Below are 25,883 nucleotides of genomic sequence, written 5' to 3'. Positions count from 1 at the left end.
TCTATCCTAATACACAAGTACAGCTTCTGCATTGTCCTACAGCTCCTAAGCCTGGACTCTGGGATTTCCCATTCTGCAGAAAGCATATCTAATTGTTCAATGGATAGGAAATGCCTTAGCTGACCTGTCAGAATCGGGTTCCCCTTCTTAACTTCTCTAGTCGGCAACTCTCCTTAAGGCTTAGAACTTGACACCTTAGCAATCAGCATCCCTAGTTCCTCCGATCTGAACAGCGTCACAGCTAACTCTTTTACTTCTCCTTCCTCTTTCCAAGCTACTTCCTCTTGAGAAGAGGTCTCCTCTTCCTCAGGCAGAGTTCCTTTCTTGGGTCTCTACCTCTCCCATGAGGAGTGGGCGCTCCCTTTCTCTTCCAGGGAAAGCCCTGCAGCTCCCCTGCCTGCCTTTCATCTGGCAATATACCTGGTGCTTTGTCAAGATGAAGTCTGAGGAGAATTATTTCCTCTTCATGCCCTGAGGAATCCTGTCTCTTGCTGTTTCATGGGGCCTGCTCCTCCCTCCCATGCCGCGGAGGAATGCTGAGAGCACCCCAACGCTGCCTCAAACAACAGTGGTAGAGACGCTGCCGCTGGCCCCCTTCTCCTTCCTCAAGCATAAACTGCTTCTCTCTGTTGCAATTCCTGCAGGAGCCAGTGACACTCAGGATGTGCCTGGCTCCACAGGACCATGCTTTAAGGGTGGCTTTTTTTTTTATTTTATTTTTTTACACTTACTGAGACTCTGGGGAGGCCAGAGGACCAAAACGATTAGCTGTCCTGGGGGTGAGAAAAACAGGCTTTTGGAGGCTATCATCCCACAGGTGCTGCCCACCTGGCCTAGGCTTCCAGGGAAATCGATTTTAAGGAAGGCTGTTGCCTTGGAGTCTCTTTCACTCATCTGCTGGACCAGTGTCTGATACCCCTTCACCATTTGCTGGAGGCAGAGACTACTGAAAGTCTCCCTGCTGGGCCAGCATATATACAGTTAACGTCACAGGAAGAAGTCAAACACTCTGCCCCCATCTGCTGGTAGAAGGGAGAATCCCATCAGAACTCTAGTCTGGCAGGACAATCATGAAGGTTATATTATTTTTGTGTATTTTCCTTGTGCAGGACATTTTGAGCAGACACGTGTTATAGTGAACATATGTTCCCTGATTCATTATAGGCTTTCATTTAAGAGTCATTCTGGTTGGGCATGCCTCAGTAGGAAAAATAATAATGGTAGGGAATGCAGTTCCTTGGAGCAGAGATGATGGGGTTTTTGAGATTGGAGTTTGTATGCAGTTATGCGAGTATATTTGCAAATATTAAATATTCGTATAAAAAATGTGTGTTCTGAGATAAAATATCACAGGGGGAAAGATTTAAACACTCAAGGAAAGGAGAGAGAGGTGGGGGGAAGATTGCATGTTTAGGCTTGGAAGCATTCAGGACCATTTGACAGAGCTTATGGGGTCTGGCTCATCCACCCCGCAAATATACTTTAAATGTCCATGTTATATAACCTGGTCAGAATGTGGATGGTATTCACTTTACAATAAAATGTAAGAAAGAAATTGTTCTGCATGCTTAGGCATTTAAAAACATTGTATTTTTGCAGGAAACATTTAATGGATAAGGAACACATGAAGCTAAAGTGGGAATGGATTGGTCAGTGCATTTATTCTTCTTACTCGAGGCAAAGTGGGATGGCCATTTTAATTCATATTCAAATTCCTTGTGAGATAGAGAAATACCTACAGGATTAAAAAAGGATATTTATTATTTTAACAGGTACATTATATAGACATAAGCTTGTACCAAGTAATTTATATTCACCAATTATCTATTCACTAGTCTTCGCTGTCAAAATAGCATCAAAGCTTTTGCAGTTTCCAGAATACCAGCCAATAGTAGGAGGTGATTTCAGTGTTGTTGCAGACTGCAGTATGGATTGCAAGCAAACTAAGGAGGTTAAATCGGGAGAAGCTAAAATGGGTGTCAATTTTATTGGCACGGAACTGGGGTTGATTGACATTTGGTAAACACTTCACCCGGGTGAAGCAGATTTTACTTTTTATTCCAACCCACACAAATGTTTTTGTTGGCATCACAGTCTATAGTCCGGTTGGTTCAAGCATCCCACTATCTCTGATCACGTACGTGCCTTCTCTGTGGGATTAGAACTTGAGGATCCAATAACTAGTGTTTTAGTTGTAGGATTAATCCAGGTTTGTTCCATGATGGAAGTGATTGGCAAATGCCTAGAGGGAAACGTGAGACGTATATAAAACCATATCAACCAACCTCATGTTTCCTCGTCTCTATTATGGGAGGCAGATAAAGTAGTAATGTGAGACAATATCGTCTACGTTGCTCACAAAATAAGATAGACCATGCTGAAATTTTGAGATTAATGAATACTGTAAAACAGGTTACAAGGTAAATCTAAGGCAGACATGTCTCAGGCACAAAAAAAAGTGTTACATCAAGCGCAGATTCACCTATTATCTCGGAGTGGCACCTCTCTCTTTTTCAAATATAAGCTTTATAAATATGGGAACAAAAAGTCAATTATTAGACAATTTGGTGAATGTGAAAGGGCAATACTCTTATATTACAAGAATTAAAGAAAAATTGGGGAATGTTAAAAATTCTACTGAGGACATAGCAAAAAGATTCTGGAATATCATCAGCAATTGTACGATAAGAGGAGGGAAGATATGAAACCAAAAACAGTTTACTTGGCCAAAACTCTGGGAAGACAAACTGGACAGGCTGAATATACCAATAAAAGGTTCAGAAACATTTAGAGTAATTCAGAGGATTTAAATTAGGGAAAGCCGCAGGATTAGAAGGTATGGGAATGGAATTTTATAAATTATTAAAGTTTCAGGTGCTAGTGCCTATGACAAATTTGCCAAGGATCTTTTTTTTCTAGGGATGAACCAGTCATGGATAGCAGTGTTACCAAAGAAGAATAAAGATCTGGGTGAAATAAATTCATATCAACCAATTTCCTTAATAAATGCGGATATTAAGATTTTAGCAGCTGTGTTAGCAGTGAGAATTAATGGAACCATCCCAGATTTGGTGTCAATGGACCAAACAGATTTTGTTAAAGGTTCATATGGTGTTAAGAATGTAAGGAAGATGTCAGCTGCATTGGCTGAAAGAGACAAACGTTTAGGAATGGTATTTGGCCTGGAAGCCAAAAAGGCTTTTGATTCCTTGATACTGAGTTATATGTTTTGGGTCTTGGGGAATTTTGGTTTCGGGGCCGGATTTTGAACTGGATTAAAACATTATATAATACTCCCAGTGTCAGATTACTTGTAAATGGTATGGTCTCAGACAACTTTGTGCTGAAAGGTGATGTGCGACAAGGGTGTTGTTCCTTGTCCGCATTACTATTTATCTGGCCCATAGCATCCTTGGCTTTAAATTGAGACAACCTAAGGTATTCCAAAATATAAAAGTAAACAAAGTTTTAAAAATCTCCATGTTTTGGGATGACAATTTGCTATTTGTTGGCAATTCACAAAAAGAAATATTAACAATAAAATGGTTGTCCCTGCAGTTCAAAAGTTTTACAGGATTAAAAATAATCTTTGATAAATCTGAAGCAATGCCTCTGGACAAGGACTTCAAAACATCCCATTTAAATGGATTGCAGGGAAGCTGAAATATTTGGGGTATGAATCCCTAGGGATCTAAGCAATCTCTATACCCTAAACAAAGACCATTTCCCAGATTAAAATGCAACTGATCACATGGAAGGAATGCCTGGTCTCCTTCACGGGAACGTGCACCCTTCTAAAACTGGTGGTAATTCCCAAAATTTTATATAAATTACAAATACTAGCATGTTGGCTAAAAAGACCAGATTTCTTATTGCTTAGATGGAAGGGCAAAAGGGCAAGGTGAGCTATGATAAGTTGTCTAGAAGCAGAGAGCTGGGAGGGACAGAATTACCAAAATGTAACATTTATAAACGCATGTCAACTGCGATTCATTGGAGAGCGGCACTCTGGAGAGCGTGTGCTGCACGTTTGGGATGGTGGAGGTCACAGTCGTTCACATAAGCAATGAAAAAATGTCCCAAACGTTGAAAGAAAAAAAAAAATCTTAATTCGGGCTATTATAGCGTGGAGATGATTTCGTGCATGGTAGGGATTGGAAAATAATCTGAATTTGTGAAAAAGCCTGCACATTATTTATTGTTCCCTTCTTCAAATAGATATTCTCTATACTTCAGATCCTTTATCACTCCACAGCTGAAAAACATTATGCTCCATGCCAGGCAAAAAATCCATATTACCCACCATGAGCAGAAACACAGAAGTGATCACCATATCTCACAGTCATAATTTTTTGCTTTCCTACAAGTGAAACATTACTGAAATCTTTGAATTGGAATAAGGAAAAATTAAGCTGGATACCAGAATAGAAGAAATGCAAAGAGTAGGTGAGTAAAAAAAAAAAACCAAAACACACAACCCAAAAACAAAACACCTCTATCATAATGTGAACAAGGATCATGAGGCAATGTGGGAATTCTTTCACAAGCAACTACAGAATAAAAAGAAAAAAAAAAGTTTATTGGGCTTTGGGCTACACAGCAGATTGATAAAATCTGATTTATGGTGTATTGGATTCCTTCTTTTTCTCTCATTCTTGTCTTTTCGATGGTACTAGGTTTATGAGGACCATCACCACCACCTGGGATGATTGCGGGTGTGTTTGAGTGAGTGCGCCTGTGGGATGTGGAGGGATGAATTGTTCTGTCTTTTTTCTGAATGGTTCATTAGAAAGTGAAAATATGTAATAGCGCACTTCTCTTGAGGTAACAAATTCTGGATATACAGTGTAAGATATGTAAGCGTTATGTCTTTTTGCTGTGTGCTGTTACAGAATAAAACAGGAGGATCGCGGGAGACGCGACAATGTAAAGATCATAGGGCTGCCAGAATCGGTAAAAGAGGGCGAGCTACGGGACTTTGTGGAAAAATGGCTACCAGGCCAGGTGGGCTTAACTCTAGATGCTGAACGTCTGCAATGTAAGAGTATGCATCGGCTGGGCCCCCTACATGAGGGAAGTGGCAGACAGTGGCTGGTAATGGCGCGTATTTTGGACTGGGACCACAAAACCCAATTGCTGCGGGCCTATGGACAAAAAGCTACTTTGGAATATCTGGGCTGCAAAATTCTGCTGTTCAATAATTTTTCGGCCAGTACTGCGGCCCAGCGAAAGGTTCTATTACCGGCTTGCACAGAACTCCACAAGCGTGGCATCAGGTTTGCACTACTATACCCAGCGAAGCTACATATCCTGTATGATAACCAGGTTTTATTCCTCAACTCTAAAGCAGAGGCGGATCGTTTCATCTTGATGCTGCCGCATCGCGGAGAGGAGTGTGGCTGATGGGTACAGCCTTATGATACGCAGCAAGCGGACTAACCCTAGGCAAAATTTAAGGGGCCGCAGATGCCTTCATGTTGGAGCCTAAGTGCTCGGGCCTCTTGCCTTTTTTTGTAAATGTTATTGCCCATGTACCTACAGCCCTGAACACTGGAACTTCTAATATGAGACTGTAGTCCTACAGGAGCGTTCCTATCTCTCCAAGACAACTGCAGACTACCCTGCCCCTGTTGTGCGAATATCTTAGGGACCTGGACTGTGGACATCTGTTTAATTCACCCCATCTGGCGTCTGGTGGCTAACTAGATGTAAATCCTTTCGGGGACTGTTGTAGGGTTAGTGGTTTTCCCTGGTTGGGGCTCCAAAGGTTAAACTTGGTTGCAATGTTGTTTGCTGTAAATCATGAGGGAGGGAGCGGGGCCGGAGGTAGGTGCCCCTAGGCCCAGATGTTCTTTCGTGGGAGAGGGTGGACCTTAATCCTCCTGGAGTGGCGGTGGGAAGTGCTGATAGGGGGGGGGAGGGGGGTGGATGTTTGGAATGATTGTTAGTAGGTGTGGTATGTGTGTTTTGGGGATGGGGTGTGTGAATGGGGAACCTCTAGGCTACTTGGTTGGGCATATTAATTGAGATGCTTCCAGGCTTTGGTACCGGACTCTTCGAGGCCCAGGCTGGGGGGCCTTGAAGTTTGGAAATATACGTTTTACTGTCGTATGTTCTATAATAGATGTAAGTAATGGCGCCGGTTACGTTTGTGTCTTTGAATGTGGATGGCCTACACTCCCCAATCAAACGAAAAAAGATATTTACTATGCTTAAGCGCATGCACACACAGGTGGCGTTTTTGCAAGAAACGCATTTGGCAGACACTGAACATGCTAAACTGCACTGTGAATGGGTGGGGCAGTGTTATTATTCGTCTTTTAATTCTAGGAAGCGGGGAGTGGCCATCCTCATCCATAAAAACTTGCCTTTTCTATCTACGCACACCTTGTATGACCCCGAGGGGCGCTATGTCATAGTGGTGGGCCACTTATATCACCTGAAGCTGGCACTTTGTAATGTTTATGCCCCAAATGTGTACTCGCCTGCCTTTTTTAGTTCCTTGGTGCGGCACTTAGCTGACTTTTCAGACTGTCGCCTGGTTGTGGGGGGAAGACTTTAATATGGTGGCAAATAAGCTGCTTGATAACCGACCCGCTAAGCAGGTTTCAAAAAAAGACCAGATGATGGGAGTCAATTTGTTATGCCAAGAATTGCTTTTGGATGTTTGGCGGGTTTTGCGCCCGGATGATACGGAGTACACTTTTTTCTCTAATCCCCATCAGACTTACTCCAGGCTCGACTATTTGGTGTCGGACTTATGTTTCCCCACTGTGACTGAAGCCTCTACTGGAGTGATTTCCATCTCCGATCACGCCCCAGTGACAGTAACACCGCAATGTGGCACCCAGAGTTGACCCCCATTCTCTTGGCACCTACGTCCAAGATTTATATCTAGATAAGGAATTTCATAAATACTTACAGGGGTGCTGGAAGGAATACTTAACATTTAACGTAACTCCGGAGGTTTCCCCTGCGACAGTGTGGGAGGCGGGGAAAGCGGTCATGAGGGGCACCATTATTGCTTATGTAGCTAAATGCAACAAAAAGTGTAATGCAGATATATTGTGCCTGATAAATGTTTTAAAAAAAGAGTGCAACAACAACACATAGCAGGGATGACAGCAGATGCCAAGGCCCATATGGATAGAACATGAGAGCACTAAATACTCTACTTCACCAGCGGGCGTCCAAATCGCTGCGCTATTATCGTTCTCAACTCTATAAACAGGGGGATAGAGCTGGATGCCTCCTGTCCCATCTTATTCGCTCCCGGGGTGCTCATGCGGCTGTAGTTGGTATCCGGGATGGTTGAGGGGTGCATCAGACTGTGCCCGAGGCTATCACGGCTCGCTTTCTTGAGTATTACACATCCCTGTATGGCCCTAAACCTATGAATATGGAGGTTGCAGATACCCTCTTTCGTGATCTTTCATGGCCTCAGCCGTCACGAGAATAAGGGGAGGCATTAAACGGCCCACTAACTGAGAGTGAAATCTTCTCTGTAATCCATACACTTAAATTAGGTAAAGCAGTGGGTCCAGATGGACTTGGGTCAGAGTTTTATAAATTTCTGAAATTTACCCTCTTGTCCCCTCTGCAAAAATATTATTCTGGTATGCTGCTTGATAATCTTATTACTGCGGCTGCCAATCAGTCCACTATCATCGTCCTTCCTAAACCAGGTAAAGACTCCCTGGAAGTGGGCTCTTACCGCCCTATTTCTCTACTTAATGTAGATGTCAAAATTCTAGCTGCAGATTTGGCTTCCCGATTAAATAAGGTTCTACCCGATATTATTCATGGAGACCAAACAGGTTTTGTTAAGGGGAAGCAGGGAGTACAGAAATGTCCGCCGCCTCTTGGCTGCATTGAGTTATCAGCCAAAGGCGGAGGCATTAGTCCTCAGCATGGACGCCAAAAAGGCTTTTGACTCCCTCTCCTGGGCACTACAATGATACAACATCACTGGAGATTTTCATAAATGGCTCCTGACTTTATATAGAAATCCCAGTGCTACTATCTTACTCAATGGATCACCCACAACTTCTTTCCCATTACATTGCAGGGTCAGGCAAGGTTGTCCTCTATCCCCACTACTGTTCGTCCTGGCCTTAGAACCCTTAGCTATTGTATTAAAGAGGGACTCGCAGTTTACTGGGATTAGTGTGGATGGATACCCACTGATAACTGCTATGTTTGCAGATGATATTTTACTATTTGTGGGAAGATCCCGTACGAGTGTTCCAGTTATTATTGAACTATTTGAGCAATTTCACCTCGTGGCTGGGTTAAAGATACATTTCACTAAATCTGAAGCCTTGGCTCTGAATGATCACCTGCCTGATACTTGGGTCGAACACTTTCCATTCCAATGGGCCCCAGACAAGTTGAAGTATTTGGGAGTTTGGGTCCTGAGACGGTTGGAACTATTATATGATTTGAATATTTCCCCATGTATTGCTCGCTTGGAGGCACAGTTGAAAATGTGGCATTCTCTCCCTCTATCGCTGTTTGGAAGATGTGCTTTAATAAAAATGGTATTAGTTCCCATGATTCTATATCTCCTTCATATGCTCCTTTTTTGGCTGAAGGTTGGGGGATCTTAAACGACTTAGAACTAGCATTCACAAATTTCTTTGGAAGGGAGGGTGGGCCCGCATGGCTTATACTACTTTGGAGGGTCCCCGGGAGCAAGGCGGCCTAAATTTGCCAGATTTTAGGCCGTACGATGTGGCTTGCCAGATGTGTTTCATAGGTGAATGGCTCACGGGGAAATATCATTACTGCGCGCAGGGGATGTTGGATATCATGTCTGGCCCTAGCTCCCCTTTAAGCATTATTCAACTGCGCCCTGGGCTATGGAGCACCCTCACTTTCCCTAAGGTCTTATTTACACCTTGTGTTCGAGCCTGGAGATGGTTACGTCGCCTGGTAGGCTTACCGGGCATGGGCTCTCTATTGCTACCTTTCTTGGGTAATGCGGGCTTTTTGCCAGGAACTGGGCGAATTGTGTGGTAATGTTTGCCTTCCATTTATATGACCCCACTTCACACCTCTTATTGGATTATGACACTCTGGCTCGTACCTATCACCTACCGCCCAGACACTTTTATGCATATCTACAAGTCCGTCACTATTTGAAATCCTTTTCCTGGGATTCAGAGGCTTTGGCGGCTGAATCAACTTACGCTACTAAACTATTTGACACTGCATGGGTGACTAATACAATCACTGGCTGGAAAAAGTTGGGACAACAGTTTCGTAAGGCAACAAGTCTCGATTCGCTGGCAAAACGCTGGTCTGCTATGCCGGGTACAGAGGTCACCTTGGCACATCTGAAAACCTGTTTCACGGCTCTTTACCGGTCTTTACCTGATCTGGGATTTAGGGAAGTCCAATTCAAACTTCTACATTGCTTTTACTGCGATGATGTGCGCCGCTACAAAATGAAATTGGCGTCCACACCTTCGTGTAGCAAGTGCGGAGCAGCGGCGGGAGAGCTCTATCATCGTATGTTTACTTGTACAAAGATGAAGGCCTTTTGGGACTCAGTGTTACAAGCAAACAATCTCTAAATGTATGGACATACCTATACCTAGTACAGGGCACGCTCTTCTGGCCAGTCAACATACGGGTAAAGTACCTGGTTGGGGTTCCAAGCGGAAATTTGAACGCCTCGCTGTTATACCAGCTTGCTGGACTATTTTGGCCGATTGGATTGATCCGGCAGCAACGCCTACCTAACAGCCTGGACTAACAGAATGGTTTCTTTGCTTCAGATGGAATTTATGGACTTTATAAATGGTACAAGGGCACCAGACAAAATTTACTGTGCTTGTTGACATGCTTATTATGCCATGCTTCCCCCCTGAGGTTCAGGCGGGGTTGCTTATCAATGGTTACAAATCTGCCTGGTGCTAAATTGGAGGTTCCAGGAGGAGGGGGAGGGTTGGTATGAATGGGGACTGTATGTACATAAAAGGAGTTCTTGGGGGCGGAACTAGGTGAAAAAGAAATGGAAAACTTGTGGAGGAGCACGCCTGCAGCGGGATCTTTCACTGCTTTATCTCCAAATTGATGGGCTTGCTGGACAAGCTGATTGTGTATTGATATTGTGTTTCTGTTTCCTGAATTTCTAAGTTGTTCTCCTTGCAATAAAAAGTATTTTGAAAAAAAAAAAAATAAAAAATTTAACATTAAAAAAATTTTGAATATTAACAGGCCTCACATATACTAATACATGACAAATCAAATTTACTTCTGTAAAGCAAAATCAAAACGATCAGCCTCATCACAGGAGGAGGTAAAATGCCCAACTCTGCGACTGTGAAGGAAGAAGGCAGGAAAGAGAGAAGCACTGGGACTCACAGGCCTGAAGGACTTGAACACCTTTTCCAGGATTTCGTGGAGCGTCTTCTTGCCGCAGGAGGAGAGGTAGTCCTGTGCCAGCTGCAGGAAAGGCAGGCAGTCCTCGCTTTCACTCCACACGTGCTGGAAACAAGAGCAGGACACGAGCTCATAATACACACACAGACAGACAGAGTCCAGGGCAAATTCCCTGTTCAGAGACAGCTTCCTGTTTACTGAGCAGCCTCTCCGGCACGTGCTCTCTCCCGCCCTGCCCCAGCCTTCATGGAACGGCCAGCTAGTTTGAGTGCCACATGATGGAGACTCCTCCCATATACACACGAATGATAAGCAGGCCAGGAAACGTTTTGTAAAACATTTTTATAAAGTAAAACCTATCCAATTAAAAACACAAGGAAAGTTAGGGATTAACAAACTTTTAGGAGCTAGAAAATACAATTTCTTTGGTTACCCAATGAGTGTGGGGGATTGTTTTCTTTTTATGGGGGCTGGGTTCTCTCTTTACTTTATGGGAGGGGGAATAGTTTAAGTTTACTTTGTTCATTATTGGAAGATAGGGAGTTTTTCTCTTTATTCACTTATCTAGCTTCTTCCTCTCCTCTCCAACCTCTCTCTCTTTTTTCTCTTTTTCCTTGTCTTACTCCAGGCTCTTTCCACTGAAGACCCTTTCCATCTCTACCACTAGCAGGCTGCTGGGCTTGTAAGTGGCCTGTAACTGCTCCTTCCTGGCAGCAAAGCTCTAGGCCCACATCTGCTCCTTCCTGTGGAATACCCACTCGGCCAACTATTTTGAATCGTGCTGGTTTGAAGCTCTTGAATAAAGTCTGCACTCATGATTGACAACTGCCTCGTTGACTGTGGCGGACACCCATAAGCTGTTGCATGCATTATTTCTGGGTCTCTGACCCTTTGGATGCATGATTTCCTACTCCCCCACTTGGTATTCCACAGTAACACATGAAGTGGTTAAAAGATAAAAGAAGAGAATACAAATATATTACTACTACTACTACTACTACTACTACTATCACCAGTGAAAAAGTTACAATTCCAAGATTTTGGTTATTTTCAATGTTGTCTCTGGTCAGTTGGTTTCTGGCTTGGTAGCAGGATACCATATATTTTGTTGTTATAACCATTTCTCCTGTTTTCTGCAGGATCATAAAGTTGTTTCTAACTCTTTCTTTTGTGGAAAAGTCTGATATGTTCTGTCAGCTTTGCAAAATGTGCATCTCTGATCTCTTTCGAAATGCATTTCTGTTTCTATGAGGGAGCGTAAGGTGACAGCCAAAGTTAGTGATGCACCCCCCCCCCCCCCCACCCCACCAAAACAGCACACAAAAATGAAATGGGAGCCCCTCCCCCTGAGGAGGAACCACTCCTGCTCCTATCTCCCCTCTTCTGTGGGGGTCCTGGTTAATAAAAGGGGAAGAAGAAATGCCCATTTGCCTCCCACACCCCTTACAAATGGTGCCGGTCAGCCATGAACAGGCACCATACTGACATCAAAAGGGCACTGTTCTCACAGCCAACCAGTGCCATTTGTAAGGGATGTGGGAGGGGCAGGAGATGAGTGGGCATCTCTCCTACCCCTTTTACTAGTCAAGACCTCACAGAAGGGGTAAGAAGGAGCCAGGGTGTTTCCCAGACCTGACAATTCTTTTCGGGCGGCTCCCAGCCTGGTAACTATTTATTTATATACATTTTGGAGAAACCCAAAGTAAAACAGTAACAAGGTAATGGCAGAAAAAGACCAAACGGTTCACCCAGTCTGCCCAGTAATTTTCTTATGATAGCAACTGCCGCTCCGCGCGGGATATCCCCATGTTTCTGCGAAGGGTAGGCAACTGCCGCTCCGCGCGGGATATCCCCATGTTTCTGCGAAGGGTAGCAACTGCCGCTCCGCGCGGGATATCCCCATGTTTCTGCGAAGGGTAGCAACTGCCGCTCCGCGCGGGATATCCCCATGTTTCTGCGAAGGGTAGCAACTGCCGCTCCGCGCGGGATATCCCCATGTTTCTGCGAAGGGTAGCAACTGCCGCTCCGCGCGGGATATCCCCATGTTTCTGCGAAGGGTAGCAACTGCCGCTCCGCACGGGATATCCCCATGTTTCTGCGAAGGGTAGTAACTGCAGCTCCACGCAAGTTACCCCCAAGCCTTATGTTAAAGATAGCAATACTTACAATCAATACCAAGCAATTGTCAAACCCCTAACAAAAATTATTGCTAGCAACATTTTTATGGGGCGAACAGACTTCTTGATAAATTCAGACAAAGCTGCTTGAACATGCTTTGCTTTGAACTTGGCCCTAGAAGCAGTCCTGTGCTTTTCTCCTACTGCCTGCATAGGGGCCCAGCATTGGCCATCATCTGAATCCAATCCCACCTTTTCACCCCCAGGCCCCAGCAACTTTTTTTTTATTGGAGGGCGGACAGCCTCAGGGAAGCCAGTGGTGCATGACATACCTCTTTTCTAAGATGGTGGTGACGGCAAGGTTTGCCCCTGGTTTTTGTTTCTCTGGTACTGTGAGGCATGCAGAGTCTGGCTTCTTTGGTTTCCAGTTCAGATTTTGTCTGTATGCTTCTTTATTTATTTATACTTGTGGTCACTTATTCTTTGCTCGGTGAGAGACTATCTATATCTGCACGTGTCTGACCAAGATAAAAATATTCTGCTAGTGAAGGGGGCTGGGCAATTCTACTCCTTGACAGCCGCAAACCAGTTGGGTTTACAATACATCCCGATGCATAAGAAATATGCCCATGTTTCCTTGAAGAGTAGTAACTGCCGCTCCGTGCAGAGCGACTAAAAAAATGATAAAGGGGATGGAAGAAGAACATAAGACATGCCATACTGGGTTAAGCTCAGTATCCTGTTTCCAACAGTGGCCAATCCAAGTCACAAGTACCTGGCAACTTCCCAAACATTAAATAAATCTCAAGCTACTATTGCTTATTATTTAATAGTACAAAACTGTTGTTATTAGGATTTTCCAAACAAACACAGCCATGTCAGCCAATTCACATGGCCCATGGTAGAAGGCTGCCTCAGGTTGAGTACCAATAGGTAAAACATTATTAGGTTTATATTTACAGAGTAACTAGATCATTCCTCATCATTGGGGAAATATAATCTAAGAAAGCAGACCAAATGTTTAGAATATTAGCTAATTTCTTAGGGGAACTAGCTCGGGCAGACAAATATTCATCATTTTGTGGAACCAATGCTCTATTTTAGGCCCTTGATGCCCCACCCATCCTGTCAGGATCAGTTTCTTGCCCACTAAACCAGCTTTTGTAATAAATAGAAGAGTCTCATCTCCCCAACAAGTTTCTGACATTATAGGGGACACTAATAACCAAAGATTCGGATCCAGTGGCAGCTCTCCTTTTAGAAAAATTGCACACTTACGGCAGACATTCCCCCCAGAATACCGAGATTATTGGGCACTCCTGAAAAACAGTGATAATATGTACAGACGTCACCGCGGCACTTTGGACGTAACATGGACGAGCTCAACCGAGCTTGGAACGCTCTTAAGAGGGTGAGATAAGTCTGCCAAAAGAATTTATACTGGGTCTACCGCAAGAGAACATTATTCATAGGGTCATTTATGCTGAGGAAGCTATTCTTAAAATCAGAAAAAGAAAGATGACATGCGGACCATTCTGTCTACTTCCTGTCTACTGTCTACTTCCTAAATAAACTCTGAAGCAGATCTGTCTCTTCTCTTCCATGGATCTGTCTTTTCCATGGAAAGCAGCAGCTTAAAAAAGTGGGAAACTGAGGGACATTGCTTTTTCCCCAGTAGTATTATCTCTTGCAGCTTTTTAGAAGAGACAGACTCTTGAAATGGGAGCAACCTACTTTGAACAAAATGTCGTAACTGCAGGAAGGCAAAAAAAAAAAAAAAAAGAGTCAGGCTCTGGCAAAGTAATTAATAGTTAAAATTAAAAGGGTCCATCAAGCCCAGTATCCTGTTTCCAACAGTTGCCAATCCAAGTCACAAGTACCTGGCAAGTACCCAAACATTAGATAGATCACATGCTACTATTACTTATTAATTACCATCATAGTGGTTTATGGATTTATCCTCTAGGAACTTATCCAAACAGTTTTTAAACCCAGTTACACTAACTGCTGTAACCACATCCTCTGGCAATGAATTCCAGAGCTTAACTATGTACCATGTGAAAAAGAATTTTCTTCGATTTGTTTTAAAGTGCAACTTGCTAACTTCATGGAGTGCCCCCTAGTCCGTTATCTGAGAGTTTAAATAACCAATTTACATTAACCTGTTCAAGTCCTTTCATGATTTTGTAGACCTCTATCATACACCCCCCCCCCCCCCCCGTTTTCTTCTCCAAACTGAACAGCCCTAATTTCTTCAGCCTTTCCTCATAGGGGAGCTGTTCCATGCCCCTTATTTTTGATCGCCCTTCTCTGCACTCTCTCCAGTGCAACTATATCTTTTTTGACATGTGGAACCAGAACTGCAGACAGTACTCAAGATGCATCTCACCATGGAGCGGATAGAGGCACTGACATCCCTTGTTTTATTTGCCATTCCTTTTTTAATAATCCCTAACATTGTTTGCTTTTGGGTTTGCCACAGCACACTCAACCGATGATTTCAATGTATTATCCACTATGACACCTAGATCTCTTTCCTGGTTGGTAACTCCTAAGATAGAACCTAACACTGTATAACTACAGCATGGGTTATTTTTCCCTATATGCATCACTTTGCACTTGTCTATGTTAAATTTCATCTGCCATTTAGAAGCCCAATCTTCCAGTCTTGCAAGGTCCTCCTGCAATTCATCACAATCCGCTTGAGATTTAACTACTCTGCATAACTGTGTGTCATCCGCATATTTGATCACCTCACTCATCATACGCCTTTCCAGATTGTTTATAAATATATTAAAAAGCACAAGTCCAAGTACAGATCCTTGAGGCACCCCACTGTTTAAATGTTTTGTGATTTTATTCTTAACAGATTCCATGATTTTTCCCAGCACTGAAGTCAGGCTCACGGGTCTATAGTTTCTCGGATCACCCTTGGAGCTCTTTGTAAATATCAGGGTTACATTGGACACCTTCCAGGCTTCAGGTATAACAGAATTTTAATGATAGGTTACAAATTAATTGTAATAGATCTGAAATTTCATTTTTTAGTTTTTTCAGAACCCTAGGGTATATACCATCCAGTCCAGGTGATTAACTACTCTTCAATTTGTCAATCTGGACTACTATATCTTCCAGTTTTACCATGATTTAGTTCAGTTCATCTGAATCTTCACCTTTAAAAACTGTCTCTGGAACAGGTTATCTCCCCAACATCCTCTTCAGTAAACACCAAAGTAAAGAATTTGTTTAGTTTTTCTGCAATGGGCTTATCTTCCCTAAGTGTCCCTTTAACCACTCGATCATCTAATGATCCAACCAACTCTCTCACCAGCTTTCTGATTTGGATATATTTTTTTTAAATTTTTGTTATGAGTTTTTGCTTCTATGGCCAACTTCTTTTCAAATTCTCTCTTAGCCTGTCTTATCAATGTCTTACATTTATCTTGTCAATGCTTATGTTTTATCCTATTTTCTTTTGATGGATCCATCTTCCAATTTTTGAATGAAGATCTTTTGGCTAAAGAGGTTAGGACTCTTCAGAATGAAGAAGAGACAGCTGAGGGGAAATATGATAGAGGTCTATAAAATCAGTGGAATGGAACGAGTCAACATTAATCAGTTGTTTACTCTTTCAAAAAAGTACAAAGACTAGGGGACACACACTGAAGTTACTAGGTAATACATTTGGAACAGAGAAAATATTTTACTCAATGCATAATTAAGTTCTGGAATTCATTGCCAGAGGATGTGGTGAAAGCTATTAGTGTAGCTGCATTTAAAAACAAACAGTTTTGAATAAGTTCTTGGAGGAAAAATCCAAAAACCATTATTAAGGTGGAGTTGCAGATATTTGCTGCTTATTCTTGGGATAAGCAGCTTGGAATCTATCTACACCTTGGGATCCTGCCAGGTACTTGTGACCTGGATTGGCCACTGTTGGAAACTGGATCCTGGGTTTGATGGACCCTTGGTCTGATCCAGTATGGCAAGTGTTATTTTCTTATAAAATAAGTCTGCATACAACTGAGGCAATGGGTATGCAATTCTCTCTCATGCAAATTCATTAAGGATGTCCTGAAAACCCAACCGGGTTGTGGTCCTCAAGAACCAGAGTTGCTCACCCGTGTTCTAGTGTGTAAGCTCTGTGTAGAGTGGGGGAGGGATGTGCAGAATCTGAATATTTTTTGTACAGTAAGCAAGAACCAGGAACAGAGGGAGATCCCCTATTGGCCCTCCCCTAAACCTGTAGCAGAAGTGTGTTTTCCCACTGCTCTCTGGCCACTTCCCTTTAATGATAAGGGAAAGGAGGCTCCTGAGAGAACATGAAAACTTCTTGCTGGAAAGAGTTGCCAAGTGCCAACCAGTCTGAACTTGCTAACACTGTACATGATAGTGTTAGAAACTGGTACAGGCTCATTCATCCTCCACTCTCTCTCAGTTCGCCATACCCATTGGGCAGTTGCTACCCATAGCAGAAGGCATGAGAATAACCTGCATGGAGTGGAAGTTACTACTGTAAGCAACTTGCTGGACAGACTAGGTGGATCATTTGGGGGTTTTTTTTTTATCTGCTGTCACTCACTGTATTACTGCGATTCTTCTTCTCCCCTTCTCCTTGCGGTAAGGCTGGGTATGGAGGGAAGCACTGATAGCACTTGTAAGCAGACTGGGGTGAGGGGAGAGATGAGCAGTCAGAAGTACTCTACTACAGCTCACAACTCTTTCTAATTTACCTTTTTTTTTTTTTTTCTTTAAGCCAAAAGACTCACAGCTAAAGGATGTGAGAAAAGAAAAAAAAAATTTCACATCAAATAAATTTTGCAAAATTCACGCATTTACAAAAGTATTCACAAGAGATTTAAATGTGAGAATTTCTGCAGTAAACTTAGAACATTCAAATGAGTTCAGAAGCTTTTCGCTCTTTAATGGGGGGGGGGGGGGGGGAGGAGAGATTTTCAAATGCAGCAAAAAGGGATAATTTGCCCAATTTTCTTAATTTCTAAAAATTTATAGACTCCAATTATAAGCAGCTCAATGGAACATTACATAAAACATAAAGGGGCAGATTTTTAAAAAGGACACGTGATTTTATAACGTGTGCACGCGCGCCGGTGCACGCATGTTATAAAATTGTAGGCGGCGTGCGCAAGGGGGGCAGACATAGGTTAAAATCGCACAGAGACACATTGTCCAGTTTCCCCAGTTCCCTCCCAATTCATTCCAATTAAGGAGTGGACTGGGAGGGAACGTCTCTACTCCCTACCCTAACCTCCCTTCCCCTTCCCTACCGTAGGTACCCCAAATCTTTTACCTTTTGCTCCTGCAAAGGAGCTGTAGCAAGTTGCTGCCGCTACGCGATCCCCCCGCACAGCAGCACATGGCTGTTGTACCTGGCGCCTCTAGCCCCACCCCCCACGACCGCCCCTCTGGTGAGGCACGGCTCTTGTGCGCATAACGGGGGTTACGCACACAGCCAGGCCCCTTTTAAAATGCATGAAAGGCCCAGTCACGAACGTGGGCCATTAAAAATCGGGCTGAAAATGCACACCCAGTCAACATAAAACATAAGATATAATACATAACATGAAACATCTAATAATGTTAATATCAAAAACTCTCTTATTAAATTTCAGCTGGTTTTAAAGACAGGTATTGGAGCTACCATATAAAGGAAGAAGGATAGAAAGAGGCATGAGCCAGGAGAGCACACCTAAGGAGGAACAGCCCTGGAGGAGGCTGTGCAATGGTTCTCTCTAGAGCTCAGCACCCTGATGGCAACAGAAATGTGGAAGGGAGTCCTACAGAGAAGGAAAATCTGCAATTTAGACACCACCTAGGGTGAGAATAACCCACATTTAATAACCACGCCTAATAATTCCAACTGCACTGAGGTAACGCACACTGTAACCTACAGAGATCTCTCATCTAGCACAAAAGGTTTTTATTGAATAGTTGTGTGTTCACTGAGCAGATCCAACTATAAAAGCGTGCCAGCCCAAGGATTTAAATACGTGTCTGAACCGTGTCAGTTTTGCTTCTTGTTTTTGGTGATCTCATTATCATGATCTATGGCTGTGAGCCAATACATCATAAAAGCTGGAAAAATTCTGCATGTAGGAAGGGCTAGTGATTCTACACCTCAACTTGGATTTTTCAACCAATCTCTAGTTTTGGCATTAATATGTGGACCCGAACCCATGCCGTGGGTGGAGGCCTGTCTGCGACCCGACACGTGGAGCTCCTGGCGGAGCAATGGAGCCAAAAAGCTTTTAAATCAGTATCTTTGACAAATATTATGTCATCCATGTGATCGCATGAAAGAAACACAGTCTATCTGATGAAGTTGAATGGTTTTGATTCAATATGCAGGGCAGGAAAAATCCAAGTGACCTCTGTGCCTAAAATTTGGCACCTGGCTTCCTAAAATTCAAAGGAGCAAAAAAATAAGGAAAAGAAAATAAAACAAGAAATAATCAATAGCTAAACTAAAAAACAGAGAAAACAAAAACAAAAATTGAGAACAAAAATTAAAAAAAAAAAAGCAAGAAAACAAAAAAAGGAGGTGGGTGAAAACTTAGCCCTAGTGCCTACATTTTCTAAATATTTCCACTTCTGCTATGCCGCATTGCACGTCCAAGACATCACTGCGGATGCAGGTCATTTATTTTCCATTCAGTTTTCCGACAAACAGCTCTCAAACAATACATACACCTACAGGAAACTTAATAAGGAACTCTCACAGGAACACACTAAACTGAAAATGCTTAACACATTTCCAAAGCAAGTACAGTCTCAACTAAAACTACCTGACACCAACCCATCCTTCTGCTGGTACTGTCTACATGCTAGCTAAAAAATGCACAAAAACGCAGGAACCCTGGCAAACCAATCAGATTCGGTAGTTGGGGGGAGGGGGGGGGTTTCAAACTTTCAGTATACATACAACTTCATACAAGTCACCACAAACTTTCTGAACAAGCTAAAGAACATTGAGCAGTTACTGACACTCTCCTGGTCACAATGGATGTAGAATACATAGGGCCCTTGCACCCTCCTCCCCTGCTTTGAGCCGATTCCACAATAGGAGCAAGTGAGTAATGGAGAAACTACTTACCTGATAATTTCGTTTTCCTTAGTGTAGACAGATGGACTCAGGACCAATGGGTATAGTGTACTCCTGATAGCAGTTGGAGACTGATCAGATTTCAATCTGTCGTCAGCCCTACTACATATACCCCTGCAGGAAGTGCAGCTCTTCAGTATTCTCCTCGAAAAGCAATTGTGGATATATGTATGACTGAATAATTTGAATAACTTGATTAACTTTATAACTTGGATAACTTAATTAATTTGAACTGGTTGAATTGGTTATAGCTGGAGAACGCCACTGCCCTCAACCGAGAAGTGTCGACACCCGGTAAGATGGGTGTTCTAGTTGGAGAAAGGCATGGCTTACCCATGAATCACTCACTGTCGGTGATGTCACTCGAGGATTCCATGAATAAACGGCAGCCGTGGGTGGGATGCTAAGTCCATCTGTTTACACTAAGGAAAACAAAGTTATCAGGTAAGTAATTTCTCCATTTCCTAGTGTGTAGCAGATGGACTCAGGACCAATGGGATGTAAAAAACCTACTCCTGAACCGGGTGGGAGGCTGCCCGTGACCCATTTAGTACTGTCCTTGCAAATGCTGAGTCCTCTCGAGCCTGAACATCCAGGCAGTAAAACCTGGAGAAGATGTGGATGGAGGACCATGTTGCCGCCCGACAGATTTCGGCGGGTGACAGCATCTTGGTTTCCGCCCAGGACACTGCCTTTGCTCTAGTGGAATGGGCCTTGACTTGTAAAGGTGGTGGCTTGCCTGCTTCTACATAGGCCGCCTTGATGACTTCTTTGATCCAGCAGGCTATGGTTGCTCGCGAGGCCGCTTCCCCTTGCTTCTTCCCACTGTGAAGGATGAAAAGATGGTCCGTCTTTTGTACGGATTCCGACCTTTCCAGGTATCGAACTAGGAGTCTGCCAACGTTGAGATGGAGAGGACTTCGAGCCTCTTCCGAATTCTTATGCTCAACTGGCGACGGTAGCGAGATGGTTTGGTTGAGATGGAAGTGAGACACCACTTTGGGGAGGAACGACGGAACTGTGCATAACTGGATGGTTCCCAGGGTGAGTCTGAGGAATGGTTCCCGGCAGGACAGTGCTTGTAGCTCGGATATACGACGGGGCGAACAGACTACCAGCAGGAAGGCTGCCTTCAATGTTAATAGTCAGAGAGACAGGCCGCGGAGAGGTCTGAAGGAGGTTCCTGCTAGGAAATCTAGGACCAGGTTGAGGTTCCAAAGAGGCACCAGCCACTTTAGGGGTGGTCAGATCTGCATGACTCCTTTCAGAAAGCGGGAGACATCCGGGTGAGAGGCTATGCTGCTGCTCTCGCTCTTGGTTCTGTAGCATGACAATGTGGCCGCCTGTACCTTGATGGAGTTGAGAGACAATTCCTTCTGTAGGCCGTTCTGCAGGAATTCTAAAATTGCAGGAATTTTGACTGAGCATGGTATGATGTCGCGGTCCTCGAACCAGGCTTCGAATACTCTCCAAATCCTTATGTATGTTAGGGATGTGGAGAACTTGCGTGCCAATTACTGCCCCTGAGTATCTGCTCTTCCTCAGGGGACTCCTCTCAATGGCCAGATCGTAAGAGAGAATCGAGCTGGATCCTCGTGGAGGATCGGTCCCTGTTGGAGCAGTTCTCTGTGTGGAGGTAGCGGGAGGGGGCTCCCTGTCAGCAGTCTTCGCATGTCTGTGTACCACGGTCTTCTTGGCCAGTCCGGGGCCACTAGAAGTACTGGTCCCCTGTGGTGTTCTATCTTATGGATGATTGCGCCAAATAGGGGCCACGGCGGGAAGGCGTATGACAGAGTCTCCTGTGGCCAGCTCTGTACCAGGGTATCGATTTCCTGGGACTGGGGTTCCTGCCTGCGGCTGAAGAAACTGGGCACTTGGGTGTTGGACCGGTTTGCCAGGAGGTCCATGGTTGGTGTTCCCCAACAGTTTACTATCAATTGGAATGCTGTGGTTGACAGCCTCCATTCTCCTGGGTTTAGACTTTCTCTGCTGAGGTAAACCACAGCGACATTGTCTTTCCCGATGATGTGGACGGCCGAGATCTCTTGAAGATTTGCTTCCGCCCATGACATTAGGGGGTCTATTTCCAGAGACACCTGTTGGCTTCTGGTTCCTCCCTGACTGTTGATGTAGGCCACTGTTGTGGCGTTGTCCGACATTACTCTGACCGCTTTGTCTCGGAGTCTGTGACCAAACCGTAGGCAGGCTAGTCTGACTGCCCGGGCTTCTAGGCGACTGATGTTCCACCCTGACTCTTCTTTATTCCATTGCCCTTGGGCAGTTAGCTCCTGGCAGTGTGCTCCCCATCCTCGTAGGCTGACATCCATGGTGAGCAGGATCCAGGTTGGTGAGGATAGTCTCGTTCCCTGGCTCAGATGGCCTTCTTGTAGCCACCATCGTATTTGGGTCCGAACTCTGTCTGGGAGCTGAAGACATACGGTGTAGTTCTAGGACAGTGGATTCCATCGTGATAGTAGTGAGCGTTGTAGGGGTCTCATGTGAGCTCTTGCCCATGGCACTACTTCCAGTGTGGATGCCATGAGGCCAAGGACACGTAGGTAGTCCCATGCTGTGGGGCGAAGTTCGCTCAACAGGGTTCCAAACTGGATCATCAGTTTTGATCTGTCGGTGTCAGGATGACCTTGTCTTGTTCATGTCGAACCAGACTCCCAAGTATTCTAGAGATTGGGAGGACTGCAGACAGCTCTTGTTTGTGTTGACCACCCACCCGAGGCTCTCCAGTAGAGTTTTGACTCTGTTGGTTGCCTGGTGGCTTTCTTCTGGGGATGTTGCCCTGATCAGCCAATCGTCTAGATAAGGGTGCATGCGGATTCCTTCCTTCCTCAATGTTGCTGCCACCACCACTATGATCTTGGTGAACGTCTGGGGTGCAGTGGCTAACCCGAATAGTAGTGCCCGGAACTGGTAGTGATGGTCCAGGATCAAGAAGCGTAGAAAATGCTGATGCTCTTGATGGATCGGAATGTGTAGGTAAGCTTCCGACAGATCCAGGGATGTAAGGAACTCTCCCAGTTGTATCGCCCTTATTACTGAGCGTAGTGTTTCCATGCAGAAACTAGGAATCTTCAGGTAACGGTAGACCGCCTTGAGGTCCACGATGGGCCTGAAGGTTCCTTTTTTCTTGGGATGATAAAATAGATGGAATAATGTCCAGTATTTGTTGTGGAAACACCGGTGTTATAGCTTCTAAGGCTAGCAATCTGGTCAGTGTAGCTTCCACTGCCACCCTCTTGGAAGGGTCGTGGCAGGGGGATTCCACAAACTTGTCCGGAGGGAGGTGGTGGAAATCCAGGTAATATCCCTCTTGAATGATGGATAGGACCCACTTGTCCGAAGTTATCTCGACCCATCTTTGGTAGAATAGGGCAAGTCTGCCCCCTAAGGCTTCTTCCTTTGGATGGGTCGGCTGATTTTCATTGTAGGGTGCGGCTAGGGCCTGGGCCCGAGCTGGCTCCCCTTTTGTTGTGCTTGTTCCGAAAGGACTGGCTTCGGCCTGCGGGGCGGGCCGCTTGATATGTGCTTCTACATGTGGTGAAGAGCTGTGATCCTCTGCCCCTGGAAGTTCGGGGAAGGATCGCTGGTTTCTCTTATTCCTGTCCTCTGGTAGCCACGGCAGTGGGGACTCACTCCATTTGTTGGCTAGTTTCTCTAGTTCGCTTCCGAACAGGAGTGTTCCATTGAAAGGCATCCTTGTGAGTCATTTTGGAGGATGCGTCGGCCGACCAGTTTCGGAGTCAGAGTTGTCTTCTGGCTGCCATGGTGAATAACACTCCTCTTGGCTGCGTTGCGTACCAGATCAGAAGCGGCATCCGCAAGGAATGATACTGCTGGTTCCAGGGCCTCCCAGGAGTGTTGTTCCTGGTCTGTGATAAGCAGGCGCATGTCACCACGGCAAAGCAGGCCGCGATCTGTAAAGACAGAGACGTCAAAGGACTGTTTGAGGATAGATTCCAAATGTCTGTCTTGAGCATCCTTGAGTGCTGCTCCTCCCTCCACCGGGATAGTAGTGGGCTTCGAGACCGCGCAGACCATGGCATCCACTTTCGGATATGCCAGGAGATCTTTGGCGGCTGGGTCCAGGGGGTACATGGCTGCCAGAGCTCGCCCCCCTTTGAATGTAGTTTCCAGGACATCCCTTTCCAGGTCAATTAGTTGCTGGATGGCTTGTAAAGTGGGAAATGACGGGAGGTCTGACGGAGTCCCTCTAGTAGGGGGTTCGTCTTAGGTTCCCCCCTGAGGCACTTGTGCTAGGATAGCAAGCTCTTTTAAGCTGTGTGTGACCAGGTATGGAAGCTCAACTTTGGTGAAGAAGGGTCTCATGGTTCGGTGGGGCTCTGCCCCCGGAGTGAGTTCCCCTTCCTCCAGGAGTTCTGAATTCTCATCCGAGTTGTCCGCGTTCCTGAAGGGGGGGCTTCTGGGCGGTGGGATCACTTCCCTGGGCATAGAGGGTCCCGGGACGTCTAGGTCCTCTGGTGGAGCTTATGGCCGTATTATAGGAGGCCCCGGTTGCATGTGGACGAAGGTATGCAGACTTTTGAAGAATTCCACCCAGGAGACTAGACTAAGGGGTGTCGTGTCCCTGGGGAGCCCTGCTGTGCAATGCTAGGTCCGGTGTACTGTTGTAGAGGCTGGAACCCGGTACCGGCTGGGGACGGCCATGAGTTGGATCCCCTAGGGCCTCTTCGCACTGTATACACAGGGCCATGGCCTCCTCATGCTGTGCAGCTCTAATGTGGCATGCTGGGCAAAGGTCCTGAGCTTCTTTTCCGGTGGTGCCATGGCTTGTGCGCATAAAATACAGTTGTGCGCGTAGATTTGTTGCGCGCTGTTGTGCGCACAGATCGAGTTGTGCGCCCGGCACAGTAAGCGGGAGGCTACACGCGTCTGTGTGCACGGTACTTGTGTGCTCGACGTTGTGCACACAAGGTATTTGTGCACACGACTCGCCTCTGTGCGCACAGATCCAGGCAGCGAACAGATCAAAATGGTGATGGTGACCACGTGGGCAATATGGTGACCACCTCGGAGGGTCTCCACGTGGAAGGACCCTTGGATCTAACCGGGGTCTAGCCCTGCTAGGGCAGATCAACCTGGTGGCACTGGTCCTGGCTGGTGACCTGTGCGACTCCTCGAGCTTCGGGGACTGGAGACTTTTAATTAGATTTCTACCTTACCTTGTCTTGACACTTCCTGGTCTCGTTCTGGGCGGTCTCCGGCTGTGGGGGCAGAGGGAAAATACCTTCACCACCGTGCTCGAAGTTGCACCCGCTGCTTCTCAGCCTCACCCGATGTCGGGGGCTAGGTCCCCGCCGAGGGTTGGCCGCCGGACCGAGGCTTACCTCAGAGGGATCGTGGAAATCACCTCGGGAATTCTCAACTGGGGGAGGGACCCATTGGGTGTCACCGCAGGAGAGCGGGCTCATCTGTAGAGGTAAGATTTCTTCTTATTCTTTTGGTTTTCTTTGGTGAAATTACTCTAATGCTGTGCGAGCGTGCATAGAGTCCCTAACTGCTATGGAGACGGAAAATACTGGAGAGCTGCACTTCCTGCAGGGGTATATGTACTAGGGCTGACATCAGATTGAAATCTAATCCGTCTCCAACTGCTATCAGGAGTACACTATACCCACTGGTCCTGAGTCCATCTGCTACACACTAGGAAAGGAGATTTTTGGGAGGAGCAAGGAGTGAATGAATGAACCAGGGATCACCCTAGGAGGTGTGGGGAAGAAGAGGACGTGAATATACCAGAAATCACCATGAGGGAGAGAAGGGAGAGAACCAGAGTGAGCGGGGAGAAGGAAACCAGAGTTTGTGAGGGGTGTGGGAAGGAACCAGAGTGAGTGAAGGGCTTGTAGGAGAGTGGGATGAGGGTGAAGGGATGGTGGGGAAGGGCAGTAAAAGAGGGACAGTGAGGGGATTGAAGGGGCTTTGGAAAGGGAGGTGCATTCCTAGTTCTCCCTCTTCCCTTCGACTCCCATCCCCAATATTCCCCCCTTCACTTTTGATCCCTCTTTCCTCCCTGAATCCACCATCCTCTCCTCCTCCTATGCCTCTATCCTCCTCCATCCTTTACTGCCTATGATTCCTTCATTTCCCTGTTCTGTGATTTCCTCTCTCCCTATTCCACTCCTTCCTTCCTAGCCCTAATCACAAAGATTCCTTTTCCTCTAAGAGAACCAAATACATTAACTGGACACAGACATGTCAGAAAAGGACTTTATTTTTATGAA

The 25,883-nt window shown here is 45.3% G+C and overlaps 1 protein-coding gene across 1 annotated transcript in view; it reads right to left on the bottom strand.

Moving 5' to 3' along the window:
• Positions 1-25,883, bottom strand: part of MTURN (maturin, neural progenitor differentiation regulator homolog) — a 97,770-nt gene that overhangs the window by 31,104 nt on the left and 40,783 nt on the right. Inside the window, exon 2 of the mRNA XM_029589362.1 lies at positions 10,372-10,494. Coding sequence (XP_029445222.1) covers positions 10,372-10,494 — 123 coding nt within the window. The remainder of the gene's footprint in view (positions 1-10,371; positions 10,495-25,883) is intronic.

Source organism: Rhinatrema bivittatum, chromosome 2 (genome assembly GCF_901001135.1).
Source record: "Rhinatrema bivittatum chromosome 2, aRhiBiv1.1, whole genome shotgun sequence".
Classification (NCBI taxonomy): domain Eukaryota; kingdom Metazoa; phylum Chordata; class Amphibia; order Gymnophiona; family Rhinatrematidae; genus Rhinatrema; species Rhinatrema bivittatum.
This window is presented reverse-complemented; position numbering and strand designations above follow the sequence as displayed.